Genomic DNA, 25,617 nt, shown 5'->3' with positions numbered 1-25,617 from the left:
TTGCTTTGGTAATATATTCTCCTTTCCCATCATGTCTGGGAATATGATTTTTAAAGTAATTATGGACAATATACAATTTTATATTTCCTTGCCTTTCCATTTAAACATAAGTATTCTTCCTGGTTTTTTTTTTTTTTTTTTTTTTTTTGAGACGGAGTCTGGCTCTGTCACCCAGGCTGGAGTGCAGTGGCCGGATCTCAGCTCACTGCAAGCTCCGCCTCCCAGGTTCACGCCATTCTCCTGCCTCAGCCTCCCGAGTAGCTGGGACTACAGGCGCCGCCACCTCGCCCGGCTAGTTTTTTGTATTTTTTTTTAGTAGAGACGGGGTTTCACCGTGTTAGCCAGGATGGTCTCGATCTCCTGACCTCGTGATCCACCCGTCTCGGCCTCCCAAAGTGCTGGGATTACAGGCTTGAGCCACGGCGCCCGGCCTCTTCCTGGTTATTAAGGTGCTGTGCAGTGCAGGGAAAACTGCGTATTCCCTATTGTATATTATGGGAGGTGTCACAGGTAAAGGAATTGGCAGTTTCACTGGAAGGAAAATATCTCTGAAGAAGACTGGCTAGTGGACATAGTGGTAGACACCTTGGAAGGGGAAATTACAAAACGTTGCCATGGAAAGGAAGAGGAATTAAATTTTCCTCCCTTTAGGGGGAAAGAGTGGTTGTCTTGAGGGCTGCAGAATGGGATATGGAACAGATTGTAGACTTCACACTTAAAATGCAAGATTGCCAGGGAGATAGGAGAGCTGGTTATTGAACTGTGTCAGATCTGTGTATCTCCCTCCAGTTACTTATCTCACCTGCAGAATTTGCTCCTTCCTCCAGGATTTGCTTTCAAGTGCATAGCTTACTCCTTTGAGGAAGCCTTAAGAAGGTGGTTTGGAATAGTACTGAAGTCATTGCATTCAGTGGGGTCCTGGGAGTGCTGGGAGGCAAAAGCTTCTGAGGCTTTACAACCCAAGTCCTGGGAAGAAAGAGTTTTACTTGCATGAGAGATAAAGGAGCATATAAAATCTGAGATCACTCAGAAAATCCTAAGGTCTTAGATGTTGTTAGTATTTGTTTTTTGTTGAATATGTATAAGAAGTTATCACAAGCTTAAGGGCTTAAAATAATACTCATTTATTATCTCACAGTTCTGCAGATTAGAAGTCTGGGCAGGCTGAACTGGGTTCTCTGCTCAGGGTCTCCTAAAGCAGAAATCAAAGTATTGGCTGGGCTGGGTTCTCATCTGCAGATTCTGTTGGCAGAATCCAGTTCCTTAGGGTTGTAGGTCTGAGGCCCCTGTTTCCTTGCTGGCTGTCATTGTGGGAAGTGTGGCAGTGTAACTTTTAGGGGCTGCATGAATTCCCTCTCATGTGACCCCCTCAGGCTTCAAAGCCAGGCGTGGTACTTGGTGCTTCAAATCTTTGACTTTCCCTTCTGCCACCAGCTGGAGAAAACTCTACTTTTGAAGTGCTCATGTGATTAGATTAGGTCAATCCAAATAATTTTTGTATTTTAAGATCGACTGTCCTGGGATTTTAATTACATTTGCAGCCTCTATTCTCAGCAGTACCTGGATTGATTGAATAACCATGGGGTGGGAATTTTGGGGGGTAGGGGCGACCCTCTTTAGAATTTTGCCTACCACAGTGTTATATGTTTTCTCTGTTATTTATACTTCATAATATGTTTAACATGTGATAACATTGATGTATTAGTTCATTTTCATGCTGCTGATAAAGATATACTTGAGGCTGGGAAGAAAAAGAGGTTTAATGGACTTACAGTTCCACATAGCTGGGGGGGCCTCAGAATCATGGCAGAAGGCAAGAAAGAGCAAGTCATGTCTTAACATGGATGGCAGCAGGAAGAGAGAGAGCTTCTGTGGGATAACTCTTTATAAAACCATCAGATCTTGTGAGACTTATTCATTATCACGAGAACAGCACAGGAAAGACCTGCCCCCTATGATTCAATTACCTCCCACTGGGTCCCTCCCATGACTTGTGGGAATTGTGGGAGTTACAATTCAAGATGAGATTTGGGTGGGGACACAGCCAAACCATATCAATTGACATTTGTCAATGGAAATTACAGATATTCTAGTAATTTTAATTTCACTAATATGTCATAAAATCGATTGGGCAGGGGAAGCATATATACAATCTGTTGTTGATGTTAAATGAAAATATTGATAAACGTGTTTAATGACTACATAGTACTCCATGAAATAGGACATATTATTATTGTTTAATTAATAAGACTTTGAGTTATTTTTCATTTAGATGAATATCTTTATGATGAGTTTTGCTTTTTCTTTTTACTACTATGTTACAGGGAATTACTTAACTAATTAATACAGAGATTCCCATATTACTTGCCAAAAGGGTTTTATTGATTCATATTCTAAAAAGTAAAGTTTAGTGACTTTTGTGCCATTGTTTTCAGTCTTACAAAGTTTTAAAATATAAAATTTTGATAAGAGGAAAGTATTTCTCATTGTTCTAATTTTTTATTTTTAAAACTTCATTGTGTTTGAACTTTTTCTACACTGTTTTAGACATAGTGGGTTTTGTGATAAAAATCCAGTTTAATTCAAATTCTGTGATTAACACACTGTGCAAATCTCTTCTTTCCTGGTCTTAGTTTCCTCTTTACAGTGGAATATCTAAATGAGATGTCTTTCAACTCCATGATTGTGTTGAACATCTCTCCGTACCCTATTTTGTTTTCTTAGTTAAAAATTGGTAATGCTCATTGGTGTTCTGTTAACACCTGTCAGGATGGAGTTTATAGTATTTTGAAAGGGTTAGACACATAAATAATATGGAGAGGGTGGGCTTATGGTGGGGCTGACTGTAGAAGTAGCCAGCTTTATGGTTCTGTATCAGAACACAATGTGTTAAACTACTTTTATGTCAGTTTACAGTTACCCAGTCAATGTTAGCACTTTGGATATGGGACCAAGATAACACGGTATTTGAAAGATTCTTTAAAGATCTGTACAGTGGAGGAATGGTAGAATATTTTTTTGGATTAGGAAACAGTGAAGTAGACAGAATAAAACGTTGCCAATTCCTAGTTTTGCAAGCTTTCCATATCAAATTGTATTTTCCTGAAATGGATGAGCTGTTCTCTATGTGGTTTAACTGGTTCAGATTATAGGGATACAAATATTTCCCTCTTAGGGATGCTCTACTCTTTAAGGCTGCATTGGGTTTTTTTTTTTTTTTTTTTTTTTTTTTTTTTTTTACCAGTAAGAGTATACTTTTGGCTTATATTAAGCTTGTGGTAAACTATAAACCTCAGATCTTGTTACATGAATTCTTGTCAAACAGTTTGCTCCCCATCCCCATATTTATATAATTGAATTTTGAATTTAAATTCAGGGGTTCAATTTTTATTCTTGCTACAGTTCACATTCATTTGGTTCGTCTTGGCAGCTTTTAAAAATCTCTTTGAATTCTGTCACTCAGAGTTTGTGAATGTCCATTTCAGTTTTCTTTTATCTATAAATTTGATAAATGTATGTCATATATTTTAATGTGCTTTTATTAAAATGTTGAGAAAAGAATAAAAAAGCCCTGTGATATTCTGCCTGTTTCCTGCTGCATGTTAACGTACAGTAATTGACAATGAACATTCTTCAGTATTTAATCAGCTTCAAATTTATTTAACTGTGTTAATATTGAATTCTCATTTTATAATCTTACGCACAAGTGTATCACAAAGTACTATATGCCGTGCCATAATCAAGATTTAATACATCATCTGCATGTGACTGTCCACTGTCATTCTAGCTGCCTTATTTAAACACACAGACACACACCCTCAAAAAAGAAATGAATATGGGTTTCTACTTAATTTCTTTGATTTCATATTTGTATCTCTTATACTTAAAACCTTAGTTTTTAGTGACATTAATAACTATTTGTTTGCTTTAATCTTCTACTTTTAATAGTTTCAGAATAATAATGTCAGTATTCCCAAACATTTTGTTTCCTTTCATCTTTACAACATATCCCACTAGGAATATATTATTAGTACTTTTCTTCACTGTCATTTGAGGTAATTCCTCTCTGTGTGCTTAAGGCACCAACTTATAATTAAGTTCATTTGTTTTATTTGTTTTTTGATCTTAGGGATTGCCCTTTCATCCCATTTTAATTTAATTCAATTTTACAAATACTTAAAACACTTACATGACCCCAAAATCTGAACTACAAAACTGAGACATTCACAAAAATCTTCCATCCCTATCTCTTTGTTGCCTCCTAGGTAAGCATCTAAATTAGTTTTTAGTTTATCTTCCCATTGTTTTAAGTGTAAGAAAACACACATATATATTTTTTTTATATTTACAGTCTTTTAGTTAAAGGTAACCTGTTTTTGTACCCTGCTTTTTTTTTTTCAGTTCATATGTGCTGATGACTACTTCATAGCAATAAATTGAAATATTCCTCATTCCTTTTATAGCTGTGACTATTCCATTGTGTGGATGCAGTATAGTGTATTCAACTGTTTTCTTTCAATGGATATCTAGGTTTTTTTCACCCTTTAGTTACTAGATAGTCATGCAGAGAATAATCTTATACCTATGGATGCATATGGCATTTTATACTTTTGTTAGTATAAGAAGAAAATGGTTTTAAAAAATCATCATTAGTTTGATAAGATGTAAGAGAGAGCAGAGGTAAATATGTTTTCAATCTACTACTGTGAACCAAAAGTCCTGCTAGGTAGTTCTTATCGTGAATGGGTGTTGAGTTTTATCAGACAATTTTTCTATTATCTATTGCAATAATCTAATGTTTTTTCCTCATTTTAATTGTAATTAAAGACTTAATGATAATAATAGATGTTCTATTAAACCATCCTTGCATTCTTGAAACAAATTTAATTCACTTATGATGTATATATTTAACACAATGATAGATTTGATTTATTATTCTATTTGGCTTATTTTTTTGCATTTGTGTTTAATAAAATTAGCCTGTAATTTTCTACTTTCTTGCTATTGTCTCTTTTTCCCATTTAATTTTATTTACTTTGTTATTTAGGTATATCTTACATACAGAGAAGTCACAGATCTTACCTTATAGCTTTATGACTTTTTGCTTATGTTTTCTACTTATATGACCACCACCCAGATTTAAACATGAAACTTTTCCTGAAATTCAGAAAGCTCCCTTGAGTAGCTCTCAGTCATTAGCTTTCCCACCAAAGGTAACCATTGTTTTTATACGTGAAATCCTGCAATATGTAGTTTTTGTGCTTGGGTTCTGTTTATGTGTAGTAGAATCTTATTGTGGGCTTTATTTCTATGATGATTATTTATGTTTGGCACCATTTCATATTCTTATTGACCCTGAGATACCCTCTTTTGTAATGTGCTCATTCAAGTTTTGCCCTTTTCTTCTGTTAGGTTGTCTTTTTTTTAAGTTAATATTTAGTAGTTCTTTATCTATTATAGGCACTAGTCATTTATCTGAGACATATCTTCCAATTTCTTCTTTTAGACTCTGACTTATCTTTTTGAACGCTTAATTTTATCATTTGGTAATCAGAAATACTTAGCTTTAGTGAAGTCCACTTTATTAAATTTTGTAGGGTGTCAGAATAATTGTTTTTTCTGTGTGCGTCCTTTTAGGAAATCTTTGCCTATCCCAATGTCATGAAAGTACTTTGTAGAAAAACATGTTTACCTTTTATGTTTGGGTCTGTGAACTATTTAAAATTGATTTTTTGTGCATGATGTGAGGTTTGGGTTAAGATTCTTTTTTTATTATTATTATTATTTTTGAGATGGAGTCTCGCTCTGTCCCAGGCTGGAGTGCAGTTTCGCGATCTTGGCTCACTGCAAGCTCCGCCTCCTGGGTTCTCGCCATTCTCCTGCCTCAGCCTCCGGAGTAGCTGGGACTACAGGCGCCGGTCACCACGCCCGGCTAATTTTTTGTATTTTTAGTAGAGATGGGGTTTCACCGTGTTAGCCAGGATGGTCTCGGTCTCCTGACCTCGTGATCCGCCCACCTTGGCCTCCCAGAGTGCTGGGATTACAGACGTGAGCCACCATGCCCGGCCAACATTCATTTTTATTCATGTAGAAATCAGATTGACTTAGTACAGTTATTGAAATGGGCGTCTTTTTTCTGACTTAATTGCAGTGGTGCCTTTGTCATGAGTCACATAACCATATTGTTGGCTGCTGTCTGAATTCTCTGTTGTGATCTTTTGGTCCATTTTTCTAGGCTTAGACCAAATACCACACTGTCTTAGTTATTATACTTTTACAGTAAAACTTGATATCTGATAGGTAGTGTCTTCCAGCTTTGCCCTTCTTATCTTGGTACTTCTGTGTCTTTTGCATTTCTATATACGTTTTTAGAATTAGTTTCCCAATTTCTGCAGATAAGTCTACAGATAATATTGGGGAAGAATTGACACCTTGACATTATTGTATCTTCTAATCTATACAAATGAGGCGCATGTGCATGTATAATATATCTATTTAGATTGTCTTTAATTTTTGAACAATGTTTGTAGTTTTTAGTATAGAATTCTGTCTTAATCTGTTCTGGCTGCTATAACAACATACCTTAGACTTGGTAAAAACAATAGAAATTTGCTGCTCATAGTTTTGGAGGCTGGGAAGTCCAAGATCAGTCCAGCAGATTCAGTGTCTGGCGAGGGTTTCTTTCTTAGAAGTGGCACCTTTTATGTGTTCTCACATGGTGGAACACAAAACAGGCTCCCACAACTCATGCCTCTTTTATAAGGGCACTAATTCCATTCATGAGGGCAGAGCCATCATGGCATAATCGCCTCCCAAAGGCCTGACCTCTTAATACCATCACCTTGGGGGTTAGGTTTTAATATACACATTTTGATGGAACACAGATGTTCAGAACATAGCAAGGTCTTTCACATTTTTTATTAGATATGTTCCTAGGTATTTGATGTTTTCTTCAATGCTATTATAGTTGGAATTTTACAATTGGCTTTAAAATTTTATATTCCACATGTTTATTGCTAATATGTTTCAAATCTAGTTAATTTTTGTGTATTTACTTTATGCCTAGAGACCTTGACACATTCTTTGATTAATTCTGAGTTTGTGAATTCTTTCAGATTTCACATGTGTACTATCTTTTATTTCTTTTACTTTCCTGATTGTGCTGGTGAGGCACTCCAGAATAATGATGAATAGATGTGGTACATACATCCTTCTCTTGTTCTTGATATCAAATTTGAAACTTTAAATATTTCATCATTAAGTACTACAGACCTTTAGTTTCTTTCTGGATACTTTTCTTAAAACTCACGCTAAGGATGTTCTCTTTATTTTTTAGTGTGCTGATTTTTTTTTGTTTTTAACGAATAGGGTTTGGAATTGTTTCAGGTGTTTGTACTGCCTCAGAGATGACTGTATGATTATTTGTTCCCCTACAGTCTTGGGATGTTCTGCTTGATCATAGTGTTTTATCTTTTTTTACATACTCTTGGTTCCAGTTTACTAACTTTTCATATTATACTTAAAATTATTATTTTATACTTCAAGTAGAATGTAGAAATCCTACCACCATCTAGGTTCCCTTATCTACCATCCTTATGTTATAGATTTTATATAGATCACATAAACTTTCACCAGTTTTATAATTTGTGCTTTCACGTGGCACGTATATTTCAAAGCATTTAAGTGGAGATTAATAATCTGTTATATTTACCTAATTATTCACCATTTCTGTTCTTCCTTCTTGCCAGAAGGGCCAAATTTCAGTTAACCTGAGTTATTTTCCTTCTACCTGAAGCACTGCTTTTAGCATTTCTTTTAGAGCCTATCTACTGGTGACAAATTCTCTTAGTTTTCTCTTATCTTAGTGTGTTTTTATTTTTACATCATTTCTGAAGGATATTGTCACTTGACACAGATTTCTGGGTTGAGAGTTCTTTCCGAATTGCATAGACATTGCCCCACTGTCTCCTGGTTTCTGATGAGAAATCCACAGTCATTTAAATCCTTATTACTCTATGCCGATATATAATGTATCTTTTTTGTTTCTGGATGCTGTCAGAATGCTTACTTTATATTTGGTTTTCAACAGCTTGATTATGATGTTTTGGTTTGTAGTTTTCTTTGATGTTACTTGTTTTGTTTTCTGTGATCTTGAATCTGTAAATGTATATCTTTCAATAAATTTGTAATGTTTTCAGAAATTTCATTTTTTCCCTGTACTAGTGTGTTTTTTCTCACCTTCAGAGACTTCAAAGACATGAGCGTTAGATCTTTTGATATTGTCCCTTAGCTATCTTTAGGTCTGTTCATATTTTGTCAGTCTTTTAAAACAATTAACTGTCTTCAGATTGCATAATTTTTTGTCTGTTGTCAGATTCACTGAATCTTTTCTCTGTCAGTCTTCCTCCTGCTCACTCTTCCCCTGGCTCTAAACATGTAAGACATGCCTCCTTTCTCTCTGCCTTCCACTGTGATTGTAAGTTTCCTGAGGCCTTGCCAGTCATGCTTCCTAAACAGCCTATGGAACCGTGAACCAACTAAACCCCTTTTCTTTGTAAATTACCCAGTCTCAGGGTATTTTATTATACTAAGCCAGTATTTTTTGAGATGCTACATTTCTCTGTTCTAAAAATTATATTTGGGTTTTTTTATAGTTTTTATTTTTATTTTTGTAAGAGTATTTCAGTCTTTCCATTGGTTCCAATATCTAATGCAGTGTGTTTATAATACCTGTTTTAAAGTGTTTGTCTGATTAGTCCAATCTGTTTCATGTCAGATTTGACATTTCTAGATTGTATTTTCCTTTGGAAATAGCTCATATTTGTCTGGTTTTTGATATAGCTAGTATTTTTTAATTATGTCGTGGACATTCTGAATATTATGCTGTGAGACTGACTCCTTGTTGAAATTCTCTGGAGAATGTTGATTTGTGCTTTATTAGACATCAGGCTGACTGGGTTCAGATTGAAGTTTCGTATAGATTTTTATAGGTGGTGGTTTCAACATCAGTTCAGTTTCATGGGGATCACTGTGGTCTTATCTTGTGGTTTTTTTTTTTTTTTTTTTTTTTTTTGCCCGGATCTTGCTCTGTTGCTCAGGCTGGAGTGCAGTGGCATTGCTCATGGCTTTCTGCAGCCTTAACCTTAGGCTCAAGCAATCCTCCCACCTCAGCACACTGAGTAGCTGTGACTACAGGCACATGCCACCATGCCTGGCTAACATTTACATTTTTCTGTAGAGATGGGGTCTCCCTGTGTTGCCCAGGCTGGCCTCAAAACTCCTGGATTCAAGCGATCCTCTTGCCTTGGCCTCCCAAAGTCCTGGGATTACAGGCATGAGCTACTGTGCCCAGCCTGCTGTTTTTTTACTGGGGACTTTGCCCATATTCTCTGGCTCTCCAAGACTGCTTTTCCTGTTTTCTTTGGTGGGAAAGATAAAGTTCTCTAAGAGTTTTAAAACTCTTGCACTGAGCATTAGTAAAAATAGCTAATGCATGGTAGGCTTAACACCAAGGTGATGGGTTGATAGGTGCAGCAAACCACATGGCAAATGTTTACCTCTGTAACAAACCTGCACATGCTGCACATTTACCCCAGAACTTAAAATAAAAATAAAAATTAAAAACCAAAAAGTCTTGCCTTGCACTATTTTTCCTGATTTGGGCTGCTGTTGGGTCTAAGTAATGGAAGAAAAGAGAAAATAATACCAAGGGTTATCCCCACAGCCTTTATACAGTAGGGTCTTCCTTTATTGTTTCTCTACTCAAAAATGGGTTTTCACTGAGGCTCTTAAGTACCCATACCACCACTCAACTGGTGATATGGTTTGGATTTGTGGGCCCACCCAAATCTCATGTCAAATTGTAATTCCCCAAGTTGGAGGAGCAGCCTGGTGGGAGGTGATTGGATCATGGGGAAGGATTTCCCCCTTGCTGTTTTCATCGTAGTGAGTGAGTTCTTACGAGATCTGGTTGCTTAAAAGTGGTTTTGGGTGATTTTTTATTGGAGACTTTGCCCACGTTCTCTGGCTCTCCAAGGCTGCTTTTCCTGTTTTCTTTGGGTGGTTTTCATATCTGGGGTTAACTGGTATTATAAAATGAGTTTGAAAGACATCATTCTTTTTCAGTTCTATGGAGTATTATTATTCTCTCATTTCTCGTTGTTTCCATAGTTATCATAACTATTCCAGGCGAATGTGGAACCAGCTAAAGTTCTATACAAATTCCCCTTGACCTTTTTACTGTTAATTTTAACACCCACACACACGTGAGTAAAATGCACTAATGTTTGTCCATTTGATGTCCTGTATACTTCTGTGAAACCACCAACCACACCGAGATATAAAGCATTTCTTAGTAAGATTTTTTCGTATTTCTCACCAGCCAGATGTAACACTGTTCTTATTTCTATGAATAATTTTACCTCTTCTTGAACTTCATATAAAGGTAATAATACAGCAAGAGTTTTTTTTCTTCTGTCTTCTTTCATGTGCTGTAACAACTGTTAGATTTATTCATGTTAATATATTAATAATTATAATATATTAATATTTTTCAGTCACAGAATTCCATTGCATATATATATGCCATAATTTATTCACCGATTCTACTCTGTGTATTTATAATGTTTCTATTTTTAGTGGTTATGAATAAGCTTCTGTTAATATTTATGTGCAAGTTTTTGTTGTACGTTTGAAATAATTTAGGGGGATACACATTTGGGAGTGTAGTCATAGGATCATGGAGTATGGTTAGTAGGAATTACCAATTAATTATCAAACAGTTTCCCAAATGGTTATGCTGTTGTATACTCTAACCAGCAATGCATCTTTGCCAACACTGGTATTCTATTTTATTTTTAATTTGGGCTTTTTGGCAGATGTGTACTGTTACTTCATTGTGGTTTTATTTTGCATTTTCTTGATGAGTAATGACACCGAGTAGCTTGATTATTGACTCTAAGTATTCTGTTTTGTGAAATACCTGTTGAGGTTTTTTTTTGCCAGTTTAAAAATTGGATTATTAGTTATTTTGTTACAAGGAGTTCTTTATATATGTTGAGTATAAGTTCCTTGTTTGTAATTTTGATGCCATTGAATGTATTAATTTTTTTCTCTTCAGAGTGTTTTTTTTTTTTTTGCTTCTTGTTACTTAGCTCAGATTTATTATTCTGTGTTTATTTTTAGAAGATTTATTATTTTTCATATTGAATGAATTTCCATCCTGAATTAATTTTTGTATATTAAGAGAAGATGGAAGTTTTATTCTTAATTTTTGCATACTTTTAAAAACTGTGCTGTTCCCATTTATTGACAGTGCTGTTCTTTTGAATTGCGTTGGCTCCTTTGTCATAAATAAACTTTTATTGTATCCGTGTGGGCCTTTTTTGGACTGCATTATATTTCATTCATTTGTTTGTCCTTAACTCTAGTGGTACTTTGTCTTACTGAGTATTGCTTTTTAATAAGTCTTGAAATTAGAAGGTCTAAGTAAGACTTCTAACTTTGAGGTTTATAATTAATGGAAAGCTATTAAATATCTTGGCATATTATGTCCTACAAATATGACTAGCTTTAACTTAATTAAAAAAAATTGAAGATAGAGAATATAAGATGAAAACAGTGTTACACACAATAATAACTACATACCCACCAAAATGTGAAATTATGTTCAATTCTTTTATCTTGTTAATTGTAAAACAAAGGTGAAGAAGTACCTATCAGAATGAAAAAAGTAAAAAGATTCAATAGTATTTGATGTTTGTGAGGTGGTCAGAAAGTAGGCGCTCTTACGCATGCTTGGTAGCAGTGTGAATTAGATCAGGCCCTCTGGAAGATCATTGAGCAGTGTGCTTCAAACAGTAAGGGTAAAATATTTTTAATCATAAAATTAGACCTATTAAAATGACTCTGTTAACTGTAGACTTTCATAGATAATAATGTCATCTAGGGGAATTAAAACTCAGAGATAAAATCATTATGTGCTTTTCTAGGATAGTTAACAATGCTCAGTTTCTTTGACTGTTTTCCTTGAAGGATGCTAAATTTTAGTGTTGTAATGGGCATTGTGGATGTCAAATGTTAGTAAAGTATGTACGCATGTTATTCCATTGGCTTCATGCTCAAGAAATTTACCCTCTTGATGAATGGAAAAGTCTTTTATTAGAGAACAACACTACATGGCAGTTTGCATTAAAAGATGAATAAAAATATAATGAAATGCTCCAATATACTGTATACAGGATAAATCCTTTGAAAGATTAATGAAGGAAAGTATCAACATTTGGCAAAATTATCAGTATAGGATTAAATGGACTAGGTGGATTTGAATTGGATTTTGAGGATAAGGTTGTATAGGCAGGGATAATGAACATGCTGAATTATATAGTGTAAACAAGTAGGGAAGAGTGAGGAGATAAAAATTGTTATTGAATCCGTTAATTTCCTTAATCTTTTGGTCTAATTTTCTAGGATGCCAGTTAATCGTTAGAGATAGACACATAGAGCGTTTAAATGTAAATGGTGTGTGCTTTTCTGAACATAAGTTCAGTTGTCTTTTGAGGTCTTTTGAATGTTCTGTTGATGAATGGTGCTGTTACTGTGTTGATGATATTATAAACTCTATTTTGGAAGCATAATTAAGCGATAATTATAACATGAAAAAATAGGAAAAATTATTTTTATGAATGAATATCAGTTAATGAACTATTTTCTAAAAAAGAACTTCCTTAATCTTTGGTTTGGAGCAACAGAATAAATAACACAAGTATGTGCTCTCAATAGAAATTTAAGGTAATTTATTTTATTTTTAAAATATGTAGATGAAAATATTAGTTCATCAGGTGATCAAATAATAGTACAGTATTTTCCTTTCAATTCCACTGGCTTCATCTTAAAAGAGTAAATGATAAAACCTTGTTATGTTAAAGTGTATTGTATTTGTTCATTCACAAAAATATACTGAGAGCCTAGGATATTCCTGGAACTTTTCTGTGCTGTAGGAAAATATTGCTGGACAGAACATACATGGTCACAGGCTAGTTGAACTATTGATTCAGACATATTTTCGTGAATCCTCTGAAGCTTTTTGGACCCTTGTTTGGTTCACTGGCCTAATTATTATCATTTTGTCTTTTTAGGCAGAGATTTTCCTGTCAGACCCTTTTGCGTAACCTGTGGATTTACCTTTGGGTCATGTTTCCATCTACAGCCCAGTCAGTTGTGGTTGCAGAGGTGTGTGGTACATGATGTTCCTCCCTCATGCGGATTATAGGCTGGGCAGGTTTTCTTGTTTTCTCCTTAGATGTGTTTAGGAACAGTGGCCTCCCTAGCTGGCACATAGCTTGCTAACGTTTCAATTTCCAATCTACCAATTACATCATCTCCATTTATTAACTCAGTCTAGTGGATTCTTTTTTATTCTTTTATATTTTTAAGTCAATTTATGAACAATGCAGAATAGTGAAAAGCCACCTTATCAGAAATGTTAATAAGAATTTAAGCTTGGCAAACCTGTTATGTCAAGTAAATTTTGGTGCACAAACATCATAAAAGATGAAAGAGTATTGTCACACTTTCACTTTTTTTTAAAATGGCAAAACCAGATGATCCAGGTTGTTGCAGAATATTGCATGAAAAAGTACTTTCAGTTGAATGACCAATTGGAGAATACTGTATTTCCTTTTTTGTCCTTAGAAATATCTTGTTCATTCAGTTCTTAATACTCAATACTGTATTCATCTAGGATATTATAATTAGTCTGATGTATCATGTATGTGATTGTTTTGCCATCTTTATTAGAGTCTAGAGTGCTGTTGTCTCTTTGTACCCACCTTTTCATGTATCTATTCATTATATCTTTCTTTGTCAGTGTTTTTCTCTTTTCTGTAAGTGAAAGAAAACGAAAACTATTGAATTAGTGAATATGTTAAATGAAAGTGAAATGGACTAGAAAGATGGTGTCTCCAAGCTTTTTAAATACCTTCTTGAAAGATGAGGCGATTTGGGCAACACAGCATAAAAACTGGATGATAATTTATTTCACCACAGCACTAACTTTGTAGGACAGGGCTTTGCGAAATTTACCTTGTTGGGTGCCTGTTTTTGCAAATCAAGTTTTTTTGGAACATGGCTGTGTTTGGTCATTTACAAGTGGCTACTTTTACACTACAATAGCAGAATTGAATAGTGGCAAAGATAATGTGGCCCACAAACCTAAAGTATTTACCGGCTGGCTCTTTAAGAAAAAGTTTGTCAACTCTTTTTCTAGGATATTATCTCATTTTCCCTTTTTTAAAATATACTTTTTATTTTAGTCTTAAATTTTTTTTTCTAGTGTGATAGGGTATACTTGGATGCTGATCAGTACTGATGAAATAATACCTAGGATTATGAAGTAACTTTGTATCTAGAGGAAAGATAAGACAAGATATTATCTTATATTTATAAAAAGTTTCATTGAATCCATATGATAGCTGTGCAAGATGGAATGAGTTCTGTTTCATTACTGAAGAATATAATAATACTCTGTTTTCTTTGGGAGACCTATAAGAAGGAATAAAAATACATCTAAGAAGGCTTGATCATGAAATATCAACCCTTAAAAATAGTTAAATTTGCTATTTAACTATTTAACAAAAAACCCTCAAAAAGAAAAAATGAACCCAGCACGTTGTGATGACGTAACAAGGTTTCATTCTCATAAATTCATACATTGTTACCTCATATCTTTGAAAAGTCCTATTTAAAAAAAAAACAAACATGTATCTAAACTGTCTGGCTTTTTTTTTTTTTTCTCTCGCAAGAAAACATTACAGAAGTTAAGGTTGTGATTCTCCGCCCAACTTACTTTAACTGCTTATCCGACATTATTCTCGCCTATTGAGTCATGTGGCATGGGCTATCATAATTCAGCTTAAGTTTTTTTAAATTATAAATCATATGTATTATAGCACAAAATTTATTTTTAAGATAGATATTTGGAATTGACTTTTATTTTGTCCAGAGTGTTAAGAACTTTTTGATTTTTCATTTTGTTTTTTTTTTAAAACAAAATGACCTGATTGTGTCACTAAAGTGAAGAATTCACCACTGTGAAAACTATGATAGACTAAGGAGTAATTTGGAAGTATTTATATACATGTCATGTTCAGATTTTGGTGTGAGAAATACATGTTTTAATCTCTTAATTTCTATGTTTATATTAACATTTTAATGTTTATTATTTTAACCAAGGTTATTTTATTCCAACAACTTTCAGGGGAAATTTTAATTCATATTGAGATATATAATAAATAGCTGGTTTTGAAATCTGATTACAAAAGCATGAAGATTCTTATTCTCACAGAAAAATTTCCCTTATACAGTAAAGCTGAATATTTAAATCAGGTGAATAATTTATATTCTTAATAATTAAAACTCAAGTAAGATTATTAAACCAAGATATATTTTGTAGGTAAAAAGTCAGAAGAACTATTAACATAAATCATAACCTGCTTTTTAAAAAAGTATAATACTAAAGGAATAGTCATAAATATTTTGTCTTTATTTTTTAAGGCAAGAGGCGCAGATGTTCCTGAGATTCCTGGAGATCTTACTCTTAAGACGTGTGGCAGTACAGCCAGTATGAAGGTTAAGCATGTAAAAAAGTGAGTATAACTTTACAGTGGGTTCTAAATGAATTCCTATGAATGGAAATCAGTTCTTTAGTTCTCTTAAAACTTTTATTTAGACTTTTTACAAAAATATGCTGTTACTGTGCAATTGTTAATCCTTAAATTATGACTCAGCAGTGGAATAGGCCTACAGATTATCCACTCATCTAAAATATACTTTATTTTTGTTCTTGAAGCAACTTATGTCATTTTCTGTTATGTTACAGTTGTTTGATAGGTACAATCTAACCATGTCATTCTTGGTACCCTTAGTGCATGCTCTCATTCATTCAGAAATACCAGCTTTATTGTCTGAGTTAGGAGATTATTAGATTTCAGGTTTGCCTTTGAGGAGCATGAAGTAGATGCCAAGAGTTGACTATTAAGTGAAATACAGGTTGAGCATCCCTAATCTGAAGCTATGAAATCCAGAGTGCTCCAAAATGTGAAACTTTTTGAGTGCCAACATGGTAGCACAAATGGAAAATTTCACACCTGACCTTACGTGAGTGTTCGCAGTTAAAATTTTGTTTCATGCACAAAATTATTTAAAATATTATATAACATTACCTTCAGGCTGTGTATAAAATGTATATGAAATATAAATGAATTTTTTGTGTAGACTTGGGTCCCAGCCCCAAGATACCCATAGATATAAGCAAATATTCCAAAATCTGAAAAAATCTGAAATCCAAAATTCTTCTGGTCTCTGTGTCATTTCGAATAAGGGCTATTCATCCTGTACCTGAAGCTAATCAGTTTTAAACAGGAAAACCATCTTTTCACTTGGTAGAGTTAGATAGCCATGCTTCATGTGTAAGCAGAGGAAAGACAAGGATAAACATGTTCATTCTGCGTCCAGGTCCACCACTCCAGGACTGATGGGCTGTGACAACATTCACAGGTAAAACCTGGTTTCGTACTTTGTGTTGGGCATGCTGCTCTGGTTAGAAGCTGGCTGTTCACAGTTTCCATAACATTTGCTGAAAATAACAGTTTTTCTATGGACATTGATTTGGGTCAACATTAGGAGATACGGTGATGCTTTTTTTATTTTTGGTTTTGTTCTGTACACTAAATATAATACTCATCTGATTCAGTGTATTTTTAAGAGGATTTGTGTGGATATGTGTGGCTCATGCGCATGTGCTTACTAAATATTTTTGCTTGCATGAGCTCTTGTATTTTCCCCTTAAACTTAGTAATTTTTGCTATTTCACTATCTTGTTTTTTATTTATTTCATGTGTTTCAGGTTACCCTTCACTAAAGGTCACTTTCCGAAGATGGCTGAATGTGCGCATTTCCATTATGAGAATGTTGAGTTCGGCAGCATACAGGTATATTGAAATATTTCTTACATCCTGATTTAAGATTTACATATCTACCTTTATGTCTATATGCTTATCTGTATATCTGCATCTAATAGATGACACTTTGAAGTAGTTTTTTTTTAAATTGATGTCTTATTGGTTGAGGTAAAATCTTCTCTTTTGTTGACAAATACTTGATGTCACGTTGACATATAAAAGTAACCATCACGCTAACATGTATCAGTTAAGGAAAATCAGTCCTGTCCCCCTCTGTTTTCCTATATCATGTCCATATGTCCATGGCTTTGTGTAGTGACTTTCTATTCTGACCTTATGTAACCTTGTCTTAATTAATTGTTGTGCACTTTGATACTTGGTAGATTAAAGTGTTCTCACTTTATTCTTCTTTTTCAGAAATGTTTTTACTGTTACTGCTTTTGCATTTACATACAAATTATTGAATCTAACTTGACATCAAGCTACATACTTTGCTCTTATTATATCATTGGCAGCTTAACGTCCTTTGTACATTATATCTGTATTAATGTGAAAAAACTATTAAAAACTTAAAAAATAGCCAGATTGTGGTTATTTAAAAAATTATATTTTCCCAGAGGAACAGAAACCACTCTTTACATTGTCTTTTCAAAATAGACTAATAGAAAAAAAAGTCTTGATTTCTACACACAAAATGGAGAGGTAGTCCACTTCCTGTCCTTGCCCTGACCACCGTCTGTCCAGAAGAAGACTCATGAGACATGATTGATTTGTGCTACTTTTTGTAATTTTATTTCATAAACAAGTGAGATGAATTTGATCTATAGGATTTATGAAAGTGAAGGACATTTCTATTTCAAATAAATTGACAGTTTAAAATAGCACTAGAGATTTATAATGCTGTGACATCAAACAAAGGATATTTTGTTCCATTAGTGTGTATGTCCTTGGGACTGCAGTTATCATGATAAATTTCTTAGGTCAGGAAGAGCTGATTAAGAAAACAGTAATGAGTACATTTTTCATTTTGTGACTGTTAAGCATTTGATATATCTGTTTGAGTGATTTAGTTTACTCAGCTTGCAATTCAGCTAAACTATTTTCTACTTAATTTATTTTGCTTTTTTTTTTTTTATCTTTACAAGATTGAATGAGCTCTTTTGGAGGCGGTAAACATTGTAAGGAGTTTTAGCAAAGTGAAAAGAAATAGGACGCTAGAGATCTAAAACCAAAGAATATTTAAATGTTAACATTATATGAAAGGTTAGGAAATCTCTAAAGCATCTGATTTAAAATAGAAACAGAGCTATTATTGGTAAGCATTGTATAATGAAATAGAAAAAGCACTGGCCTTAGTTCACAAACATAGATTCTAATTTTCTTTTTGCTTCTTAGGAAGTTTATGACCTTGGGCAAGTAGCTTAGCCTCTTTGGTTTTATTTCCTTTATGAGGTGAATGAGGTTGTGCGAAATAGTATCATAGTTCTAAACTTTTATTATTTTATATTTAAAGAGTTTATAATGGCTGCATTGAGGATGTGGGTAGGGAATAGACAGTTGTTACTCAGCTGCGTTTGGCTCTCTTGAGATTTTGTTAAGTGCCTGTTATTAGAGTCCAGTTCTCTTAATTGGAGGACTGTGTCTCATTTTTATGGGGAGAACACATTAGGGAGACTTTCTACCAATGAACAGACCTGTAATCTTCATTTTAGAGGGTCATACCATGTTTCACTTTCTCGATTGCATTTACTTCAACCCTGTAAAATTCCATTACTCAGGCAGAAGAGGGAAAAAAGATATGATACTAAGTCAGTGTGTGACCCTGCGTATATGAGGTGTATGAGTGAGATGTTTGAGGATTGTATTGATTGACCACGAGGCCTCTGGAGTATGGAAGATAGGGGTGGTTCAGAGGAAACCAGCCCAGCTGCACCTTGCTGGGCCACACCAGAATCATCTTTCTCTGTTGACTGTGCTCTATTTGGCGCACCTTTCCTGCCAAGTTTTGTCCTGCCTCTGTTCTGTGTCTTTGGAGACTGGCCTCTACATACCATGTCTACCAGTTTTGCTTGTCTTCTGTTTCTGGATGAATTCAGCCCATGTCAGATACCATCAGGAGGAAAACATTAGTTTTCATTAACTAAGTTGTGTAGCAAAAGAACTGTAATAGTATCCTGACTTGACTTACATGCTTATGTTTTTTTTTAATCTTGGGTTGCTGTTCTCTCTTTGGCTAGTATAAGGTTTTACATTTTGATGGACCTATTGAATGCCATTTAAAGAAAAAAACAGTAATATTAACCTCTAAACAATCCTGCGTTCTATCTGCTATAAGCAGTTAAAGTTCATATGTCTCAGTTCTTATTCTTTATCATTTTATAAACATCTTGCTTTTTACACAGGTAAATATTAGCACATTTGATTCTAAACATGTTTATGGAAAATGAATCCTTTATTTTCAATATAAGGTTGGAATATGTTCTGAAGAGAAAACAAGTAAGACAACTTAGTAAAATGTATCAATAATAGATCATCAGTTGTTTGCTGGACAGCTCTAGTATAAATCAGTAGGTTGTTCATAGTGTCACTCGGCCAACTTGGTTGTTGCTTTTCATATGTACCAATTCTGGAACATTCTGCAGTGACATACCTTCCCTTTTTTACTCTGATCTTAGAAATTTCTCTTTGATTTACAGATTTATTGTCTTTGTGTTTACAGCTCTTCCTTCTCTTCAGATCTGAAAGTTGGTAATTGCCATTGGCCATCATATCCTAGTATGACAGAGATGTTAACGTCTCCTACATTTTAAACATCCGGACAAAATAATCTTTAACTTTCGTGCTTTTAGTTCTGGAATGAAATAGTAATTTTTTTTTTTTTTTTTTTTGAGACGGAGTCTCGCTCTGTCGCCCAGGCTGGAGTGCAGTGGCCCGATCTCAGCTCACTGCAAGCTCCGCCTCCCGGTTTTACGCCATTCTCCTGCCTCAGCCTCCCAAGTAGCTGGGACTACAGGCGCCCGCCACCTCGCCCGGCTAGTTTTTTGTATTTTTTAGTAGAGACGGGGTTTCACTGTGTCAGCCAGGATGGTCTCGATCTCCTGACCTCGTGATCCGCCTGTCTTGGCCTCCCAAAGTGCTGGGATTACAGGCTTGAGCCACCGCGCCTGGCCGAAATAGTTATTTTTAATCCTATATGTTAGAAATTCCAATGATCAATTTTGTTTAGTCTGAAAGACACAGTTGCTTAAAAACAATTTAGACGTAAGTCAGTACTTTTACTGGGTCAGTACTGTCATTACCATATAATGATATATAATGTACAAAGGACATTTTTATGATCTCTCCTTTGAATTCCAGCCTTGTATATCCAGCTGACTTCCCTGCATCTTCACTTGGATGCCTAATAACAGCACAATCATTGCAGCATGTCCAGAACAGTCTTTCAGACCTGCTCTTTCTGCTGACTTCCCATCTTGGTAAATAGCAATTCTATCCTTTCAGTTCCTGAGGCCAGCCAAGAACCGTGGAGCATCTTGGACATCTCTCTTTCCGTCAGTCTTCACATCCAGTCCATCAGCAGGTTTTTTGGCTCCATCTTTAAAATAAATCCAGGATCTAACCATGCCCACCTGCTTCTCTGCTATCACCTTACACTAAAGCATTGTCTTTTGGGAGGATTATTTCAATAGACTTCTATAGTTGGCACAGCAGCAAGAATGATTCTTTCCAATGTAAGTCCAATCATGTCACTTTTAAAAAACTCTCTAGTTAGTGTTCATCTTATTCAGAGTAAAAGTCAGATTTCTTAAACTTTTCTACAAGGATTTACAGAATGTACCCTTACTTTTCCGACCTCATCTTTCTTCTCTTCCCCTTGGACAGGGTGATCCAGCCACAGTGGCCTCTTTGTTTTCTGCCAGTATGTGTACCCCCTTCTCAGGGCCTTGGTACTTTTTTTTTTCCTCTACTTAAAGTGCTCCTTTAGGAGAGCCACACACCTTGCTGCCTCCTCTTTTAAAAGTACTTGCTCCAGTGCTGTCTTCCCAGACTGCACCTTCGTTACATAAGATTGCAACTCTAGTCAGCGGCTTTCCTCATCTCCCTCTCGTTTATTTCCCTCCATACCGCTTAACACCATTCGGCATGCTAAATATTTTATTATTTATTTTCTTCCCCTCAACATCTAGAACAGTGGTTGACACATTAAAAACTCCTCAATGAATATTTGTTTAATGAATAATAGATGAATGAGATGAATGGATGCATGAGTTTATATTTGAAGAAGAGATACAATTGGTTTTAAAAATGCTGTTTTACTATTTTGTTGTTATTTATCATTTAAAATTTGTTCTTATATGATAAGAATATATATTCCTTATGAGTGTTTATTTATTATAAAACAAATTATGTAACCATCCTGTTTAAGTCTCAGTTTGGTTCCTTCAGTTGTAATGTGTGGTATAGGACAGATATTATGCTGAGGAGAAAGGTGCTGGTGTGGTGTAGAATGGGTATGGCCAGCTGCTGCAGTTAGCCTGGGTCTTGCTTTCCTTATCTTCACACTGAAAAGGAAGTACGGTTACTAGATACACTAGAATACTAGGTGACAGCTAATGTTCCTTCAAGCTAAGAAATTGTAGATGAACTATGAGTTCTGATTCAGGTTGTGATAAGGTGAAGAGGAAAAGAGATATAACAGCACAAGGGAGGAGAAGTTGTATCATGCCGTATTCTTATTTTAGTCTGCTTCCATAGAGCTTGAATAAACTATTAATATCTGTAAAAATTAGTACAGATAATTGCTCATGTCATAGAAGTAGCTTGTTGAAACATCTTTATATTCCTGGGACACGTTATGCTGAGTTATATATATATATATTTAAAAGTAAATTTCTTTTTTACACTCTACTAAGATTTTATAACTTCTGCATCTATGTTTATTGGTGGAGTTAACATGTGTGCTATACTTGTCCCACTAGCCTAAGACTGGGGAATTTCTGCTCCCCTGTCCCATTCTCCACCCCTTTAAAATAAATGTACTGGAATATTTTGTGTAAACGGAATTACCTGTTCTTTGAAGGGTTAGTAGAATTTTCCTGTTAAAACCTTTTGAAACCGGTTCCCAATTGGGTACTTAATCTTTATCATCTTTACTTACCATTTCAACTTATGATTTGATTATTGCTCATTAGGTTCTTTTGTATCTCCTTAGATCAATTTTTATCATTTATATTTTCTTAAAAATTGTTCATTTAATGTAGCTTTTTAAATTCATGGATTATAAGTTGTACACAAGATATTATTAAGTCTTGGTCTTGTCAAGGAACCAGCTTGTGGTTTTACTGATCAACCAAAGTTTTTTTTCCTTTATTTTTCATACCAATAATTTCTAAGTATAACTTTTCTTTTGTTTCTTGAATTGAAAGTTTAGTTTTTCTTATTTTTTTTTTTTTCTAGAAAAGAGTTGAGAATAATGTGTATTGCCTACTAGGATTTGCTTCTCAAAAACTAGCTTTGTCATAAACCAACTTTGTCAAATATTAATATTACACTACATATACTACTTAATCTCTTCTTTAGAGAAATAGAATGTAACAGGTATTGTTAATAATTCATTTGTTTTTAGGTATTAATTTTTTAATAAGTGCATTTAAGTTTGGATATTTTCCTGTGAATAGCACTTTGGCCAAATTCTACAGGTTTGATTCATAAATGTCGTATGTTTAGTTTAGAGAAATTTAAATTTCTAAAAAAAGATAAACAATTACTAGAAGGGGCTTTTTGTTTTGAGTAAAGCCACATGTAGTTTAAAATTCTGAAAATTTATTGTTATTGCACTTATTTTCCCTGTTGTATTATTCTGCAGTCCAAAAACAAAGATTAATTTACATTTTACAAAATATTTTTTAGTAAGCCGAGGGGGAAAGTCTCTTGTAGCAGGCAAAGAAATGACCAGTGTATTGAGTCTGATCAGTTTGAGGCGGCACTGTTCCTGTTGTGCTTTGTGTTGTACCGCCATCTAGTGTGTAGGGTGGCAAAAGGATATGTTTGATTTATATTTTCTTTATCATCTGGTATCTGAAGTTATCACTTGATGTGTTTCTTTTTATCCAGTTTCATACAAAACATTAAGTTAAATTAACCTGAGTGGTAGAATTCAGGTTTTTGTACAAATAAGAAATAGGAAAAGTATGAATTTAATATCTGTGTCTTGAGCTTTCTACACACAAGCTGCCTGCAAGGGGCTTGAAAATGCTGTCGTGGCTTTCTGTCATTGGATGCGTTTCTGCCTTGATATTGGGAAATGTGGAAAAAAGTAGTAAAGTTTGACCTGAGTGTAGGAATATTGAGGGTTAATAATACAAACAATTTTAAAAGCCTGAAGTTCCATTTAAAATGAAGTAATCAGAATTGTAATAAAAATACAAGCCAGTATTTATTGAATATTTTGTGTGAGCCAGGCATTATATCAAGTACTGTTTACACATTGTCTCAATTATGCTCCACAACAATTTCAGGTACAGAAATTTAGCTGAAAAGAGCTTAAGAACTTACTCAAGTTCTTAAACTGTTTTGCAGACTATATTCGAATCAAGGCAGTCTGACACTAGAGCTATTCTGCGTGTATTGCTAGAACAGAATAGACTGACTCAACTAATATTTTAACAAAAAGAAATAAACTATGATTCTGGAATATCTCGCATCTTTAATGTAGTTGAAGGTTAAAAAGTATGATACATAATATTGCAGTGTAACCTTAAGTAATTTCCAGTGTGATCTTAAGTAAATTCTTAATGTCTCTGGTCATCAGTTTCCTCATTTGTAAAATACAAATAAATGTATCTATTCTAACTATATCACAAAGTGCTATGGGAATTAAGTGACATAATTGACATAAGTGACTTTTTTTTTTTTTTTGAGGCGGAGTTTCACTCTTGTTGCCCAGGCTGGAGTGCAATGGCACGATCTTGGCTCACCGCAACCTCCGCCTCCCAGGTTCAAGCAATTCTCCTGCCTCAGCCTCCCTAGTAGCTGGGATTATAGGCATGTGCCACCAGGCCCAGCTAATTTTTGTATTTTTAGTAGAGACGGGGTTTCTCCATGTTGGTCAGGCTGGTCTCGAACTCCCGACCTCAGGTGATCCACCCGCCTCGGCCTCCCAAAGTGCTGGAATTACAGGCGTGAGCCACTGCGCCCGGCCTCATAAGTGACATTTTAAAGTGCTTTAGAGAAAGGCAAAAGTTCTAGGGAAGCACTTAGGTAAAGTCAAATAATCACCTTTAAAATGTGGAAAGTCATACTTGTCCTGATGACCCAAGGACAGTGTTGTCAGGATTGAGGCAGTGGATACTGACTTCACCAGAGTACTTCCTATCAGTTAAGCTTTCATCATTAATAAAAATAAATTAATGAAAAGGTTATCTCTCCCCATTTTGTTAAGACACTTGCAGTTTAAAAAATTGACTTGTACATATTTTCAGTTTAAAAAAATCTTACACAGAAGTACTATTACTACATGTGTAATCATTTGAAATAAAAGCCATGCTAATTTTATTCTCACCCTGGCCACAAAGTTTAGTTTTCCTCAAAAGAAATAAAAATCTTAACCTTACTTTTCTGCATGTTCTGCAGTAATACTCCCTCTTATACAGGGAAATCATTGTCCTTTCAGGGGAGGATTTGAAATGAAATGTTCAGATAGTGAGTTACCAGTTCCACTGTCATCTAAGTACTGGATTTTCACTGTATCTCATTTGAGATTATTCAGTCCAAGAATCAGATGTGTAAAAGTGGTTGGACTGTGAAAAAATATATCTAGAGTGGAGTCAGTCATAATTTACAGGCAGCTTACTTATAGTATTGTTGAGTCTGAAACTGTGAAGAGTCTGAGATGTTTTCCTACTAGTAAGCTAACAAGTTGGCTTGCCACAATTACAGACACACTGCGCACATCCTCACTCTCTTTTTCTCTGTCACCACCCTTTCCCCCAGCAGAAACCTGAAGTCTCTGGACCAGAAATCAAGCCCTTGTTTACTTGAAAAGTAACTTATGTTGGTTCCCTAGGCCCTAGTTCTCCATAAAGTGATGTGGTGACAACCAGAGATACCCTGTGTTTACAAGTGGGATTTGGTACCACAAGAGAACTCTGCATTTAGGAAACTTGAAGTTTATACAGGATAGCTGGCATTGCTGCCCATTCTCCTTTCTCAGGATAGAGAGAGAGAGAGACCTTTGCTCTGGAATGTAAACAAAATCTCTGGGAAAAAGAAGCAAAGATCTGTGTTTCACAAACACCCTGGAATGCAAACATGGCTTGGGGGAGAGAGAAAACCTTTATCTCTGGAGGGCTCCATCTTTAGGGTTACTGGGTTAAGTTCAGTCCCTTAGCCCAGGTGCCAGAGCTCTTTGCTTAGAAAGCCCCGACCATGCTGAAATGTAAAAATATGTATGAAGCAGTTTCCTGACAAATATATGTTCTTGAGTGAGAGCATCAGTAAGAAGAGGGTTGTGATTCTGCTGTTGTGTTATTTGGTCTCATTTTCCAGGTATTCTTCACAGTGAACTGATGGTGATTCTAGTGTTTAAAGATGAGCACATCAGTTGCTTTATCTGATACTCAGCTGAGAAAACAGTGCTCTATTCCAATTCTGGAAAGAA

At 34.9% G+C, this 25,617-nt stretch overlaps 1 protein-coding gene across 10 annotated transcripts in view; it reads left to right on the top strand.

Annotated features, from left to right (window-relative positions):
* Positions 1-25,617, top strand: part of LOC105476208 (Rho GTPase activating protein 32) — a 308,635-nt gene that overhangs the window by 131,489 nt on the left and 151,529 nt on the right. For 7 of the 10 annotated variants that reach the window (XM_011731907.3, XM_011731908.2, XM_071075804.1 and 4 more), the window contains 3 exons: positions 15,553-15,644; positions 16,513-16,554; positions 16,904-16,988. In XM_011731907.3, coding sequence (XP_011730209.2) covers positions 15,553-15,644; positions 16,513-16,554; positions 16,904-16,988 — 219 coding nt within the window. Of the gene's footprint in view, positions 1-13,136; positions 13,231-15,552; positions 15,645-16,443; positions 16,555-16,903; positions 16,989-25,617 lie in introns of those variants that run through there. The other 3 variants (XM_011731905.2, XM_011731910.3, XM_011731903.3) reach the window with 3 other exon arrangements.

Source organism: Macaca nemestrina, chromosome 12, assembly GCF_043159975.1.
Source record: "Macaca nemestrina isolate mMacNem1 chromosome 12, mMacNem.hap1, whole genome shotgun sequence".
Lineage (NCBI taxonomy): Eukaryota > Metazoa > Chordata > Mammalia > Primates > Cercopithecidae > Macaca > Macaca nemestrina.
This window is presented reverse-complemented; position numbering and strand designations above follow the sequence as displayed.